General features: G+C 38.0%; 2 protein-coding genes across 3 annotated transcripts; both read left to right on the plus strand.

Moving 5' to 3' along the window:
• Positions 1-3811: 3811 nt before the first annotated feature.
• On the plus strand, positions 3812-5356 carry LOC18008242 (folate synthesis bifunctional protein). Its single transcript, XM_024150488.1, has one exon. It carries the CDS (start codon positions 3812-3814, stop codon positions 5354-5356), a length of 1545 nt encoding a protein of 514 aa, XP_024006256.1.
• Positions 5357-6053: 697 nt separating this feature from the next.
• LOC18008241 lies at positions 6054-14469 on the plus strand. 2 transcript variants are annotated; one of them, XM_024152557.1, is made up of 17 exons: positions 6054-6581; positions 6668-7037; positions 7122-7196; positions 7359-7421; positions 7557-7742; positions 7858-8433; positions 8554-9288; positions 9399-9686; positions 9876-10028; positions 10254-10657; positions 10958-11429; positions 11634-11951; positions 12313-13063; positions 13155-13213; positions 13376-13858; positions 13952-13990; positions 14161-14469. In XM_024152557.1, the coding sequence occupies exons 1-17, from the start codon at positions 6229-6231 to the stop codon at positions 14344-14346; spliced, it is 5511 nt and encodes a 1836-aa protein (XP_024008325.1). In that variant the 5' UTR covers positions 6054-6228; the 3' UTR covers positions 14347-14469. The 2 variants fall into 2 exon arrangements, with proteins under 2 accessions (XP_024008325.1, XP_006391048.1); XM_006390986.2 differs by having other exon boundaries at positions 9399-9680.
• The last annotated feature ends 1971 nt before the right edge of the window (positions 14470-16440 follow it).

The following is a 16440-nucleotide window of genomic DNA, read 5'->3' on the forward strand; positions in this document are numbered from 1 at the left end:
CTCTTTCATATTTTTTTATTTAACAACAAAAAAAAATTTAGTTGTAACAAGTTACGTATTATTGTAACATGTTAAAAATTATTGTATTATGTAAATATGTAAGTTAACTGTTAATTTTTAACTTAGCACGATAACATAGTTGATATCAGTTAATTTTCATGTTCTTTTTCGTTGGAACATTAACATTTTTCTAGATGTGATAATTTTGTTACAAGTTATATTTGATTGTAATATGTTAATTTATGTATTGTACCTCTAACGTTTGTTTTAACATGGTAACTTAATCATTTTCTGTTTAACTTACATGTTTATATGTTATTATACCATTTAAACATTTAGATATAGCTCTAACTTTATATTTCACAGGACAAATAAAATCTTGAATCATCAACTTTCATCTTTAATCTCCAGAAAAACCCAATATATGAACAATTGTCGCCGATATCAAAATCATTCTAAATTCCCAGAAAATCCACACTCAAAATTTGCACTTCCACCTATTTTTGCATCATATCCATATCCATATCTTTGATGTTTATCCCTTTGACATAGACAATGTTGATTTTCAGTTTTTGGTGAGTGTGTGTATAAGAGATTGAGTGAATGCTTGTAAAAAAATTAAAGATTTGTGAGGAGATAGAAAGCGACAGAAATAAAGTATGAAGAAGAAGAAGTTGTGAGAGAAAAATATCAAGAGTAATAATGCCATATTGAAAAGTGTACTGGAACGTAATAGTATATTTTCCTATTTTGCAAATTATGAACAGTTATGAGGTTATCTATTACAAATACACTTTTCTTTTCTTTTGCCACAAACACACATGTTTTTTTTTTTTTTGCATGATTGGTAATTCATCCACAACCTCAAACACAAAACCTATTGTGTGGTCTTTACCTATAGATTGACCAACACAGAACTCATGAACACACATAATTCACAAAGTGGTTTAATCATGACGAGACGACCTTAAAAAGGCTTAACACTTACCATAGAAAAACTATTAATACTCTTGATGTATGAACTACAATAATAGAATTAATGAATTGAATTTAATATCCAAGAAAGATGAACAGATAGCAGAAGGACTGATGAGCTTCCTATCTCCGTTGTCAGTTTAAGAGATAGACGAAGAAAAGAGGGTTATATGGTAATTAACATTCCGACCAAACTGTAGAGATAGATTTACATCTTGTCATTCCTATTCAGCTAATTTTGACCAAGTTTTGGTATTTCTAGCAAATTGACTCAAAAGAAAAAGCAACATCCCGGAGAAAACATTTGATTGAATTTTTAAGATTAAACCACTGAAAACTAGATGCTCCTCACGATCTCCGTAAAGATAACAAGGGTCGAGAAAAATATCAAGAGTAATAATGCCATATTGAAAAGTGTACTGGAACGTAATAGTATATTTTCCTATTTTGCAAATTATGAACAATTATGAGGTTATCTATTACAAATACACTTTTCTTTTCTTTTGCCACAAACACACATGTTTTTTTTTTTTTGCATGATTGGTAATTCATCCACAACCTCAAACACAAAACTTATTGTGTGGTCTTTACCTATAGATTGACTAACACAGAACTCATGAACACACATAATTCACAAAGTGGTTTAATCATGATGAGACGACCTTAAAAAGGCTTAACACTTACCATAGAAAAACTATTAATACTCTTGATGTATGAACTACAATAATAGAATTAATGAATTGAATTTAATATCCAAGAAAGATGAACAGATAGCAGAAGGACTGACGCAAAAAAGAGAGTCCATGATCACTTACAAAATCTGCAAGTCCTAAATATTTTGCAAAAGCTGCAAGTCCTCTACGTGGTCAATCAAGGTGTGAAGTGTACAAACCTTGGACTCATCTATTCCTTGGATTTCGACCGTATTGATAGTTTTCGTCTTGGGATTGTAAAAGTAAAGATAACAAGGGTCGATTAGATAGAGCGAGCGCGGAACACAATTTCATTTGTACCAGTGACTCCAACACCAACAAAGGATAAACTTGGGGATAACCTGTCAGGTGGAACCACTGCAACTAAGTTCTCCGACAAAGGGGGCAATATGGATACATGCTTCGACCATTCAAAATTTTCAGCGTCTACAAGAACCCACAACTCAAGCCTTGTACTTTGTTCAGTAACTCCGTAAAACCGATTTGACTCAAGTACACCTAATTTATCTTTGTAGCTTTTCAAGAGTTAGATCATTCGAAAGCACCATGTCCTCAGCTTTCTTAATAAGTTTAAACTTCTCAGAGCTCACATCAAAGCAACCTATTTTAAAGGTAGAATCTTTGAAATACAGACCACCATTGATGCATATCCATTTGCTTGAAGGATCATAGGATATGCAACATTCGATCACTCTCCATGAAAGATTCTGAGTCCCTAATGTCAGAACTAGATGCTCCTCACGATCCCCGTATCCTCTAAGCATGGAAGCCAAGTGCTTCGATACGCAGCGACATCTCGCTATAAATTTGGCGGGTGATCTCGAAAGTATCTCTAAGATGAGATTAATTGGGATTGGCTCTTTGGTTTCTCTTCCACTTCCATCCATTGATGACTGTTGGAGATCGTGTATTGAGGACTGAGGTCGTGAACTGGTCTAGGGTTCTTTAAACCCTTGCTTCTGATGCAAGTGTCTCTTGTGGGCATTCGTTTAATTGTTGGGCTTTGACCCGTTTTGGCGCACGATAATAGATGTATTTCAGATTTTTCATTGTAAGTTTAGAAAAGAAATCATAATAGGTGGACACATGGTTTTCAATTATCTCTCCTAATATCGCTTTAAATAAAAAAATTTAGTAGATAATATAGATTCATTAAATGAAAAAAAAAATTCAATTTTCATAATACAAATTGGTAAAAAATAATATAGAAAATATAGGGAAACTGAAAATAATATTTAGATGTCATAAAGCCATTAAATATAAATAAATAATATGAAATAGATAAACATAGCATAGTTTCTGATATTAAAATATCAAAGTACACATGTCAAATAAAAAGATTGCACTTGGCAAAACAAATTACTCTTTTTTAGAAAAAAATGTCAATAATATTAGAAAAATCAAAGTAAGCAATCTTTAGATTTGGATTAATTTAAACTTACTGATCATCATTGTTTATTATGAAGGTTGACTTGTATATAAGTAGTGAAATCTTATGTTTGTAAATCATCTAAGTATGGGAGAATTACTATAAAATTTCATTTTAATTAGATCTACATAACTAGTTCATAAAATAAAATCATCGGACAGTTGGGAATTGGCTACCATTTTTCCGTAAGCCTCTACAAGACCCCTGCTTACTTTGTTGATTTTCTTTTGCTTCAAATCCCCAAATTTATATGTATAGTTTGAAATCCATAAGTTGTTGATATTTACTTTATTGTCGTGGCCAAATACATTTGATTGAGAGGTGTACATGGAGAAATCAATACCTGTTTTGAAATATGATCTCAACTTTGATAATATGATATGTCTTTTTTTTTTTTGTAGGTGTTGACATTTTTTTGTTCTTCTATTTGATATATACATGTATATATCGACATTGTTTTCTTCATTTGGTTGTTGTTGTTTTTTACTTGCTTATTTGATCGGACTCAAATCAATGTTCATTTCTGGTAGTTGTTTTCTAAACTCATATATTTCAGGTCAGATCGAAGCAGATAAGACTGATATTTTAGCCTGACTTTGCCAAATAAAATATTATAGAAATGGGTTCGTATCCTCTTCACCCGTTTCCTTTTCATTGTTTATCGATTCGATATTTATGCTGTGTTATATGGATTATGGACAAAGATGAAACCTTTGAATCATTTTTCAACAGCTTCTCCTTAATGCCATATAAAAACGTGAACTTTTTTTTGGTATGTAACTCAGATTTTGCATCTTCAGGAACAGCCACAACCCTAAAAACAGAGCAAGAAGTCGCGATTGCTTTGGGAAGCAATGTTGGAAACAGAATGAGGAACTTTAAAGAAGCTTTACGACTGATGAAAAACTATGGAATTCGTATAACGAGGCACAGTTGTTTGTACGAAACAGAGCCTGTTCATGTCACTGATCAACCAAAGTTTCTCAATGCTGCTGTGAGAGGCGTAACAAAGCTCGACCCTCACGAGCTCTTGACCGTTCTCAAGAAAATCGAGAGAGAGATGGGTCGTGAAGACAATGGTATAAGGTATGGACCAAGACCACTTGACTTGGACATATTGTTCTATGGGAAGTTAAGAATAACCTCTGAGAAACTAATCATTCCTCATGAGAGAATCTGGGAAAGACCATTTGTTTTGGCTCCTTTGGTTGATTTGCTTGGATCAGATAATGATGATCATACAGTTTCACATTGGCATTCACTCTCGATGCTTCAAGGTGGGATCTTCGAAGCTTGGGAGAAGCTAGGTGGTGAATCATTGATTGGAAACAACGGTATACAAAGAGTTTTACCTATAGGAGACCAATTATGGGATTTTTCAAAGAAAACTTACGTGATGGGTATACTTAATCTTACTCCTGATAGCTTTAGTGATGGAGGTAAGTTTCAGTCCATAGATTCTGCGGTTTCTCGAGTCCGTTCGATGATCACTGAAGGTGTAGATATCATTGATATCGGTGCGCAATCCACAAGACCAATGGCTTCAAGAATTTCTACTCAAGAAGAGATAGATAGACTAATTCCCGTTTTGAAAGTTTTGCGTGGCATGCAAGAAATGAAGGGAAAGCTTATATCAGTGGATACTTTTAACTCTGAGGTTGCTTTAGAAGCAATAAGCAACGGAGCTGACATTTTGAATGATGTATCAGCCGGAAGCTTAGACCCAAATATGTATAAGGTTGTTGCGGATTCTGATGTTCCTTATATGGTTATGCACATGAGAGGAGATCCATGCACCATGCAAAACAAAGAGAATTTGCAATACGATGATGTTTGCAAGGATGTTGCTTCAGAGCTTTGTTTGAGAGCAAGGGATGCAGAAATCTCCGGGATTCCAGCTTGGAGGATTATGATTGATCCAGGGATTGGGTTTTCAAAGAGAACTGATCACAATCTAGATATTATAATGGGTTTAAGGAGGATTCGAGAAGAAATGGCTAAGAAGAGCATAGTGTTGTCTCATGCACCTATGCTTATAGGACCTTCAAGGAAGAGATTTTTGGGGGATATTTGTGATCGTCCTGAGGCAAGTGAAAGAGATTCAGCAACTGTTGCTTGTGTTACTGCAGGGATATTAGGAGGTGCCAATATTATAAGGGTTCATAATGTTAGAGATAACGTAGACGCCGCAAGACTATGTGATGCAATGATGAGAAGAAAATGTCAAATGGATGATTAGCTGATATATAATTGTAGCATGGCTTAAAAGTATAATAAATTGCTTAAGATATACTTTAATTTGCTTAAGAAGTATTAATAGTTTAAATCTTTGATCAAATGGAACTTTCGTTTTTAAGTAGAAATTGGAAACATTCATTAATCGTTCTAGAACCAAAAATATGGGAGCTTTGCTACACAGTCACTTTTTAAAGTTTTTTTTTTTAGTTTTTTGTCACTTTTTCTAAGTGCTAATCATTTTAACATTTTGGATACTGTTCATGACAAATTTATATCTGAACATCTACGGCGATTAGTGTATGTATAGTACACGATGATGAATTAGAGAGTGTAAATGTCATTTTTTCTAACACTTAAAAACACTTAAAAAACTTAAGAAAAGGTGATATTTTTACAAATTTCTCACCAAACATCAACAAGTTATGTTTGAAAATATATTCCACGAATCTCAAACTCGATCAAAACTCAAAATCTAAAAAAAAAAAAGTGGGGAATGCAAATTTCTCAGCAAACGGCACGTAGTTTGTTTTTTCCCGACGAAAACGGGAACAAATGCGTGGTGAGATGGATTTATTGACGTAAGGGCGTTATCGTCATTCACTCTTCTCATCCCTAGTAGGCTAGTAGTATAAATTTTTAAATACCTAGTAATTACTTTATTGTTCGCAGTTCATCGAGATCGATCCCGTCACCAAGAACTCAAATTGCCTTCCTCTCGATCGTCCTCTGATCCCGCCATCATCCCCAAATCTATAAATTCCCAAAACCTCTCCGGGCGAGATTTTCCGTGTCATCGCCGGGAAATCGGCTGATTAGTTCACCGGCGGAATATTTTCCGTTGACCTAACCTATCGAATTGCAGTGGATGGTGAGATGGACTCGATTGTATGCACGGCACTGGAGGAAATCTGCTGCCAGGAAAAAGGGATTTCTCTAGTTTGTCTCTGGTCAAAGCTCTCTCCTCCTCCTCTCTCTCCTTCCGTCAAGGCTCATGTCTGGAGAAATCTGCTATCGAACCCTCAGCTCCAGTTCAAGGCGAAGAACACAGTGTACGGACCATCGGATCCTTCGATTCAGCAGCTCGAAGACGCTCATAGACTCGATTTGACGATCGTCGCGAACGAGAAGCTCCGAGGTAACTTCGTTGGCTTGTACGAAGCTCAGTCAAGTAACACGCCTATTCCTCCAAATCAGCTTCGCCTTCTTGAACTGCTGGCTGTTGCTCGGTGAGTTAAAATTTGTGTGGGAATCTCAGCTTTACGATTTTTCTGTATGTTGCGATTGCTGTGACTATACTGTGTGTTTGATGCAGAGCCGAAGGAGGCAAACAGAATGAGCTTGCTAAAAAGTTTGGCATCGAAGGGAATAACTTCTTCTATGTAATTAAGCAGCTTGAGTCTCGAGGCTTGGTTGTTAAGCAACCAGTGATTGTGAAGAATGAAAAGAAGGAAGTTGATGGTGAAGGGGAGTACAAAACCACCTCGTGCATTAGCACCAACTTGATTCACTTGAGCCGTTACGCCAAGCCTTTGGGTTCACAGCAGAGGTTTGAGATTTGTAAAGAGGATATCGCCGCCGGAGATAGTCTACAGTCTGAGAGTACAAAACAGGATACTCTCATTAAAGATTTTCTACCAGCAATGCAGGCAATTTGTGATAAGCTTGAAGAAGCTAACGACAAGGTTAGTAAATATAGAAGCATCTCTGTGTTTTTTTTTTGTTTCTATGAATTTTTGTGTCTGTTTACTCATTTTCTCCTAGTGCAGGTTCTAGTCGTCTCAGACATTAAGAAAGACCTTGGTTATCTGGGATCACATTCAAGGCATAGAGCTTGGAGAAGTGTAATATTTTTTTTTATTTCTTTCTCTGTCTTCTTACTTTTCATCCACTTGGAACTATATCATTGTTTCCAAGCAACTTGGGAGGAAAAACAGACTTTTAGTACTAAATATTCATTGGTCATTTAGAATATTCTGAATGGTTTTCTTCTCGGATAATGTCAGGTTTGTCGCCGATTGATAGATTCTCATGTAGTGGAGGAGTTTGATGCTGTGGTGAACAATAAGGTGACCTGTAATCTGTATCTCATGCTGTCATTCGACTACATTTCTCTACATGCTATCCATTTTCATATATGTATCATTTCTGCTCTGTTTTGTTTGGACACAAAATTGATTTTCATGTGATTGTTCTTTTTGTAGGTTGAGCGATGCCTCCGTTTGTTAAAAAGATTTTCAGAGAAAGATTTTAACGATTCTGGGAAAAAGCAACTCCTTAAATTCGGAAGGAATATTCCAAAAACAGAACAAACTTTGGAGCTTCCACTAGACAATCAAATTTATGATATGATTGATGCTGAAGGATCTAAAGGCTTGGCTGTGATGGAGGTATTCATTTGATGGGTTTGGCTTACAGTTTTTCGGAGAAAGTTTTTACTTGACAGAGTCGTAATCTGAGAGATATTTAGAAAAACTGAGATATATTATTGTTTATATTTACCAGGTATGTAAAAGACTTGGAATTGATAAGAAGAAGAGCTATTCTCGGGTTTCTAGTATTTTTTCAAGAGTTGGGATACATATACAGGCAGAAAGCCACAAAAAGACTAATGTATATCGAGTTTGGACTTCTCGTAATGCTGGGTCTGAGTCTTCTGATATGGTTCCTGAGAAAGCTGAAAATATTAGCAGGGAAAATAACGTATCGATTAATGATTTTGGCACACCTCATGGTACTGGTGGATTGGCTCAGACCTTCATCGAAAACAGTTTTGCAGTTTCTGATGCTGACTTTGATACACCTGCAAGGTTGACTGATTCTGAAAGCAATTCAGGAGTTCTCGATTGTTCCCCATCTAATGCCAAAAGAAGAAATGTGCTTACACGTCGTAACTTACAAGAATCATTCCATGAGATCGGTGATAGGGTTGTTGATGCTGCAATGGAGCCCCCTGATTTGGCTTTGTCAAAAATGAACCAGCTCGTTCTACAGCAGCCGGCTAAACCAAAAGTGCATCAACCTCATCCGATCACTGTTGAAAACGCTCGAAGAGAGCGGAGAATACTTGAGCGCTTAAATGTACTACTGTTCTCCTTTTTCCACGTTACGTGCTATAAATTTTTCTGATTTCGTCCTTCGAACTGAGTGACTGACTAATAGTGACTGACTAATTGTTTCTTATTTTTTGGCTTATAAAAGGAGGAGAAGTTTGTTTTGAGAGCCGAGCTACACAAATGGCTTCTCAGTCTAGAGAAGGACAGGAGCTCCAAGGTGGATAGGAAAACCATTGACAGAATTTTAATCAGGCTTGAACAAGAAGGACTCTGCAAATGTGAGAGCTTTCGTGTCCCATATGTAACTGATTGTGGTCGTAATCGTATCTCTGTGATAGTTTTCCATCCATCTGTTCAAAGATTCACTCGAGAAGTAGTTAGTCAAATTCATGATAGGATTAGGTCTTTTGAACTAGGACTCCGTGGCCAGAACTTATCGAAGAGGAAAAGCAATGAGCTAATTCCGATATTGAATGACATTCAGAGAGGTCAAACTAACGTGGATTTGGATTCGCGAGCTAGCAAATCAGGAGCCATGCGAGCCAATGGGTTTGTGCTTGCAAAGATGGTTCGTGTGAAGCTCCTACACTGTTTCCTTTGGGACTATTTTAGTTCTTTACCTGGCTGGGACAATGCGTTTTCTTCAATAGATGATCATAAATTTGGGAATTTATTTGCACTTGAAGATGCTTTTAGAGCCATGCCATTCGAACTATTTTTACAAGTTGTTGGATCTACTCAGAAAGCTGATGATATGATGAAGAAATGCAAACAGGTTATGCGTCTTTCTGAGCTTCCTAGCGAAGAGTATAAGCTGCTAATGGATACCCTTGCGACTGGTAGATTATCGATGCTTATTGATATTTTACGCCGATTAAAGGTAATACTAATAATTAAATGGCACCTGAAGTACCATATTTCATAGAAGTCTGCAGCTCAAAAAAATAAAAATAATAATTCTATTGTTTGTGCCTTATTTTTGTTTTGTAGCTGATTCAGATGGTAAGTAATAGACCCAGACAGGATGATATTGAAGAGAGGTATGCCAATTTAACACATGAAATGGAGCTTAAGCCTTATATAGAGGAACCTGTGTTTGTTCCTGCGACATCAAATGTTGAGTCTCTTGATTTTCGTCCACGTATTAGGCATGACTTTATTCTATCCAATAGAGATGCTGTTGATGAATATTGGCTAACTTTAGAATATTGCTATGCTGCTGCTGATCACCGAGCTGCTAAGCAAGCATTTCCGGGATCTGTTGTTCAAGAGGTATACGCTTGATCTTTATACCATGGCTATTATATATAGAACAATTTAGTGTGTATTTATCCATTAACAAAAAATCAATATAACCTACTCAAAATATTTATATCCCTGTCTGCTATCTTCTCCTGCGATGGTAATTTTCAGATGCCTGTTATGTTAGGCATTCAGAAAACAGTTTCTAACTGTCAGTTCTTGTAGGTTTTCCGTTTCCGTTCTTGGGCCTCAGATCGTGTCATGACAGCAGAACAGCGTGCTAAGCTCTTACAGTGTATTGCAGTCGACGAGAAGGGAAAACTCTCATTCAAAGAGTGTGAGAAGATTGCTAAGGAACTGAATCTGACCTTAGAGCAGGTAAAGATATGTTTTGTGTGGTGGTTTGGCCAGTAGTTTTAATATTTAATGCCGACTGAGGACCTTGATTATTAAATGTTTCAGCTTGAGAATACTCACCATGAAGCTAATTGAAGTTCGCTTTTAAGCTTTGTTATCTCTGGTGTAGGAACAGAGACTGACCCGGATGTTCTCTTTTTTTTTTTGGGTGAGTTGATCTTTTTTTTTTTTTGTTGCGTACTCCAGGTTATGCATGTCTATCATGCGAAGCATGGAAGACGCGCGAAATCAAAATCAAAAAATAAAAATCACGCTTCAGAAGATAATCCTTCTTCATCTTCTGGGAAAAGAAAAAGAGCAGCCCCTGTAAAAACTACCGGAAAAGGTGTCAAATCCATAATAGTAGATGGACAAAAGGTTCTAGATTCTGATGCCATTGATGTCTCAAATAGTGAGAATTTTCTGAATTCATTACAAGAAGACCACACCGTCGTTCCGATGCATCAGGAGCACAATCCACAAAAAAATGCAGAGATAAGGGATATTACTGAAGATGAAGGCCAGTGTTCTTCTCTAATCAACCAGTATGCAAGTTCAAAGACCACGTCAGCTCCTTCACAAAGATTTTCATGGTCAGAAGAGGCGGACAGGTAAGCTTGGCATATCCAATGAAAGTTCAGTAGTATATCAATGTATTTATATGAATTCTAAGCATATATCAATTCGTTCTTTCTGTAAACGTCCAACGTAATGTTGGTTTTGGGAGTCTCCCTTCAGGGACTTTATGCCTCGGAGGAGGGCTTACTACCTCAGGAGTTCCTTTACAGAGTCAATTAATTATTAAATGATTGAGTGTTCCATTCATTCATTCTTTAGACATTCTCCTATATCTATAATAATGTATTATATCTGATTGGTTTACACCACTGACACAAATATTCTCTGGTCAGGAAATTGTTGAGTCAATATGTTAGACACCGCGCGAAGCTTGGGGCAAAATTCTCTGGAGTAAATTGGGCTTCAGTTCGAGGACTGCCGGCGCGTCGTTCAGCTTGCAAGCGACGGATTCAAATATTGATGAAGAATGTTGATTTTCGGAAGGCGGTCATGAGGCTTTGCAATCTGCTGGGGGAGCGTTATGCAAAACATCTAGAGACGAAACAGAAGTGTGTGCCCGAGAGCAACAGTTCACATGTTCTTGTTAGATACTCATCCCAGGCCATTGGCGGAACGGATTCCGATTGTGTTGATCATGGTAAAGATACTTGTTCTGATGAAGAAAAATGGGATGACTTCAATGAAAAGAGTATAAGTCAAGCCTTTAATGATGTTCTTGAGCTAAAGAAGATGGCTAAACTGGTGGCCCCTAAACGGACGAGACCTGGCTCTCGGGAATGGTCAAAGAGAGATATAGTTGATGAGGTGCATTCTTATTGCTTACTTTTTTTTTGATTGGCACCGTCCATACAATTGCTTCGCCTCACTTTTGTATTGCTCTATCGCTTCACAAATTAATTTGACTGGAACCATGGGACATCTCATTCACCCTGATCTAGAAGTTATTAATTCTAATGGTTCTTCGTTTTTTTTGGCAATTTATGATAAACTAATATTATGGACTTTCAGGGGAGTGAAATGGTTCCACCTGCAATGGACTCAGAGGACATTCAAAATGTTTCTGTGGATCAAGTTAAAGAAACATCTCGACGATCTGGTCATTATCGTCCTCATCAAACTTTTAAGCCTTTAGATGAAAATGACAATGGTAGTATACAAGTACGGAAATCTCTGGCAGTTTCTACTGCTGTAGAACTGTTGAAGCTTGTCTTTCTGAGCATGCCCACTGCACCTGGTATGCCAAATTTGCTGGAAGATACCTTACGACGATATTCAGAGAGAGACCTGTTTACAGCCTATAGCTACCTCCGAGACAAAAAAATCCTGGTAAAACTACCTATTACTTTCCTGTTACAAGATTAAATTCGCTGGCTTCTGGCTTTTATTATATGTTTCTCGATTTTATGAAAAGGCATATGAGTATCCATGTGAAGCTCTATTTCAGTAGCATAGCATGATTAACTTTGAAGCATCATCTTTTCTTCCTTTTGTTGGTTCGGTTTTGCTTTCAAATCCACATTGCGTGCATGCTTGATGCTTGGGTAAGATGGTGAATAAGAAACAGTTTCCTTCACCTCGCTTTGATGTTCCACTTTGAATCAAATATTTTTATTTGTTTGGATGAACTTAATAATAATTCTATTTGCGAAAGAAAACTGAAAGTCATTTTTTTATGAATACATTCCAGGTTGGTGGAAGTGGTGGACAACCCTTTGTGCTTTCTCAGAACTTCTTGCACAGTATTTCAAAGTCTCCATTCCCGGCTAATACTGGGGCAAGAGCAGCCAAGTTTTCCAGTTGGCTTCTCGAACATGAAAGAGACCTAATGACTGGGGGAGTCGCTCTTACCTCAGATTTACAATGCGGTGATGTTTTGAATTTATTTTCATTGGTTTCTTCTGGTGAGCTCTCTATATCTGTATCCTTACCGGAAGAAGGTGTTGGAGAGCCTGGAGATCGAAGAGGTTTAAAACGTAGAGCTGATGACATAGAAGAATCTGAAGCTGATAATGCCAAGAAATCAAAGCTACTCGGCGAAGGTGAAATCAACTTCCGTAAGGAAAAGGGTTTCCCTGGTATAGCAGTATCTGTTCGTCGTGTAACTCTACCAACTGCTAACGCAATAGAGTTGTTTAAAGATGATGACTCTCGCACTGGTGAACTTCATTTTAACTCGGGAGAAACAAATATTGGCGGTGAATCTGATGATACGAAGGAACTTCTTAACTCTACAGATGCTACTGTCGTACCAGGCAGTCAAGGTGATTCTCCCTGGCAAGCGATGGCTAGTTTTGCTAGTATTTCTATGGCCAAAATTGCAGACGAGCAAGTGAGTTTATTCAGTCCCAGGGTTTTTGAAACCGTTTCCAACTCCCTTCAGAAGGCTGGTGACCAAGGTCTGAGCATTGAAGAAGTCCACCGTCTTATTGATCTTACAGGTAAGCATCCGGCAAGCTTGCTTATACTTTTGCATAATTAAACTACTTTCTTCAGTGTTGTTTCTAACCTCTGCTGATTGTTCATCTGCAGGCAAGGAAGATTGTGATTGCGTTGTAGATGTACTTCAAACATTTGGGCTAGCTTTGAAGGTTTGTCTTATTATCTCTTATTTGTACATACATTTTGCCTTTATTTAGAGGAAAGTTGCAGTGCTTGGTTTACTAGCTTTACTTTCCTGGACTGTGAAACCTTTTCATGTTACATCTATTTTACAATGAACTTTCTTAACATGACGCTATCTTAACATTCAGGTAAATGGGTATGACAATCCCCGTGTTGTCCATTCCTTCTACCGATCAAAGTACTTCTTGACATTGGAGGAGGGTAAAACTTCCGACAATAATCTTCAACTGCCTTTACCAGTGAATTACCTAGAGAGAGCTTTTGGGGAACATAGGTCAGACGATGTCTCTACCATCTGCATTACTTCACAGGGCGAGCAAGAGAACGTCGCTGGGAACAGCGTTCACAAGGTTACAATTCTTAACCTTCCTGAAATTGCTCAAACATGCGGTTCGCACGAAGCATCTATCGAAGCTCCTTCTGTTACTCCTTTTGTTACTTTTGGAACGGGTACCAAAGGTGAAACAAAGGAATCGACTTCTGAGATATCACCTGTGCCTATATTTCCATTTCCATGGGTAAACGCAGATGGGTCCATAAATAAAGTCGTCTTTGATGGACTTGTTCGCCGTGTTTTAGGTACCGTCCTGCAAAATCCCGGTATACCAGAGGTAAATACTTCTACCTTTTGCATCCAATAAGCTCGTACCCTCATGGTTGCAAACTCTCTGGATATAGTAATCAAAACATTTCATTTGTGGCAGGACGAGATCGTAAACCGAATGGATGTACTAAATCCTCAGGTAATCTACAATCCCTCTGTATCCTAATCCCTAAAACCTCTTCTCCTATGGTTCGATACACTGAGATTGATGATAACCTCTTAAAGCTCTTCGTCTTGTGTCTGTCTATATACGATCTATGTATGCTCTCTGATAATATTCTCTGTCTTCTTCTTTTTGTTCAATCTCAGAGCTGTAGAAAGCTTCTGGAGTTGATGACACTCGACGGGTATATAAAAGTGAGGGAAATGGTGCAAACCAAATTCACCGGTCCTCCGTCTCTGTTAAGCAGTCTTCTCGTAGCCGGTCCTAGAAAACCGGAGCTTATCCGCCGCAGACACTTCTTCGCCAACTCCAAGGGACTCTTTGCCCTGTAAATGTAGTAAGATGCCTCTTATGGTTTCTAGATTCAGTCGAAAACGTTGTCGTGTCGATGCAATAAATTTACTAATGTTATTATATAGAGAAAATTGCTGAATGGGATGTTTTTAAATTTTAAATTTGAGGATTAGGATGTTTTGAAAACCATAGAAAGAAAGTGCTGTTTTTTAAAATTCCTGATTAAATCCGATTTCATAAACCGATTACACAAAATTATCAACCGAAGTCCAATATCATAAATTAAAGTAAAACCAAATGTATAATTTATCGACACCCCAACATTTAAAATAAAAATTTAATTTGGGATTCACATCTGGACGTCGTCTATCTAGCATCTCCGGTAATCCATCTCCGATTAGCCATCCGATTTACCGTTGTAATGGCGCGGAAAGTAAAAAAATCGTTAAGGCGCAACAACACCGTGCCTCCGGTGTCGAGGCGCATGCTCCGGAGTAACTCGAAGACAGCTCCGACGGACCACTCGCCCATGCCGCTCGTGCCACCGCGGCGGAGTGACCGGGTTGAACATCCCATTCACTCGAGTCGTCTGAATCCACGCCGGCGGTGTAGAGCCTAAGTACAATTCGCTCCTCCTCTTCTAGAATGGCCTGCTTAGAATTCTAAAAGTAAGTTACATTTATGAACTTCGACCTTGTCTGAACTGTACTGGCGGTTTGTAATTAAAATTAAGATTGAAACGGGGCGCTGATTGGCTTCATTTATGTATTAGCGGTTATGAACTGTAGTACTTATGTCTACATATTGATTTCAAACGGTTGGATTACTCTTATATCATCTAGAAACAGTTACAGAAGTTTTTATAGGAGAGCATACGAATAGGGTAGTTTTCCCAGATATATGTTCTCTCTTTCGAACTCCTTCGAACTCCATTCCCTCAAACATTTCCCCTGGGTTTGCATTTCACTGTTTATCCAGAATACTATATCTTTTCGTGCATTTCGGAATTGTTGTTTTCGTTCAAATACAGGAATGGAAGACGGAGAACCTTCAAATACAGGCATGGAAGATGGAGAAGCTTCAAATAACCTTTCGGAAAAACTACCAAAAAGAGTCCTCGGCGATGGTTGCTACCCCGTTGGTGCTCGGTTGAACATATATTCAAAGGCCAATGTAATTGGCCTCCTTGTCGAGGCGTTATAGGGTACTGAAGATCTTGAGAAGCTACTCCATTCCCAGTTTGGGAAGTTATTCCATCTACCTGTTGCAAGATGTTGCAACAGCGCCAAACTTGTCCATGCCCTTCTCTCACGACAACTTGTGACCACGAAGAAACACGAGATTTGGTTCCTCTTTGGTGGACAGCCTCTGAGATATTCGATACGGGAGTTCAAGGAAATCACTGGATTGAATTGCAATCCCGAACCTGATAGCACAGAAAGAGAAGAAGAAGTCGGGAAAACAGGAATCTGGAAAGACCTGTTCGGAAGAGCAAAGGCTATGAACGTGTATGATGTGCTTGAAATGCTAAAGGACCCGGATCTACCCCGATGGAAACGGCTTCCACTGGCCCTAATCGTTCTTGTCGACGGTGTTCTATTTTGCAATAGCAAAAATCTGGCCCTCACCGAGAAATACGTTGAGATGTTGAGTGACTTCGATAGGTTCATGCTGTATCCATGGGGGAGGGTATCCTTTAACAAAACAGTATCTCGTTTTCAAGCTCTGAAGGCAATCACGGATGCCGAGAAAAGGGAGAATCCTGTAACACGATTGCGCCGTCAACTTAAACAGAAAACCAGTGCATGCTATGGATTCCCTCTATCACTACAACTCATGGCCCTCCAATCTATACCAATGTTGGTTTCCAAAATTCCTCAACCTGATAACTTGAAGACATTCCTTGAAGATCCCGAAGGGTGTCAAAACGTTATCACACTGTTGCATCTTGGGGACATACATGCCGTCGAATCCGACCCTCTGGTAAATTATTTGTAGTATTATATTTAATACTATTTGTAGTCTTATTTTGTAGTACTTCTCTTAAAAGATAAGTGCTCTGTCATTTTGGTTGGTAATTTTGCAATTGTATATTTTTTGTCTTAGTTGTCTGTCAAACAGATGGTAGTGGA

This window comes from Eutrema salsugineum, unplaced genomic scaffold, assembly GCF_000478725.1.
Source record: "Eutrema salsugineum unplaced genomic scaffold, Eutsalg1_0 scaffold_9, whole genome shotgun sequence".
NCBI lineage: Eukaryota > Viridiplantae > Streptophyta > Magnoliopsida > Brassicales > Brassicaceae > Eutrema > Eutrema salsugineum.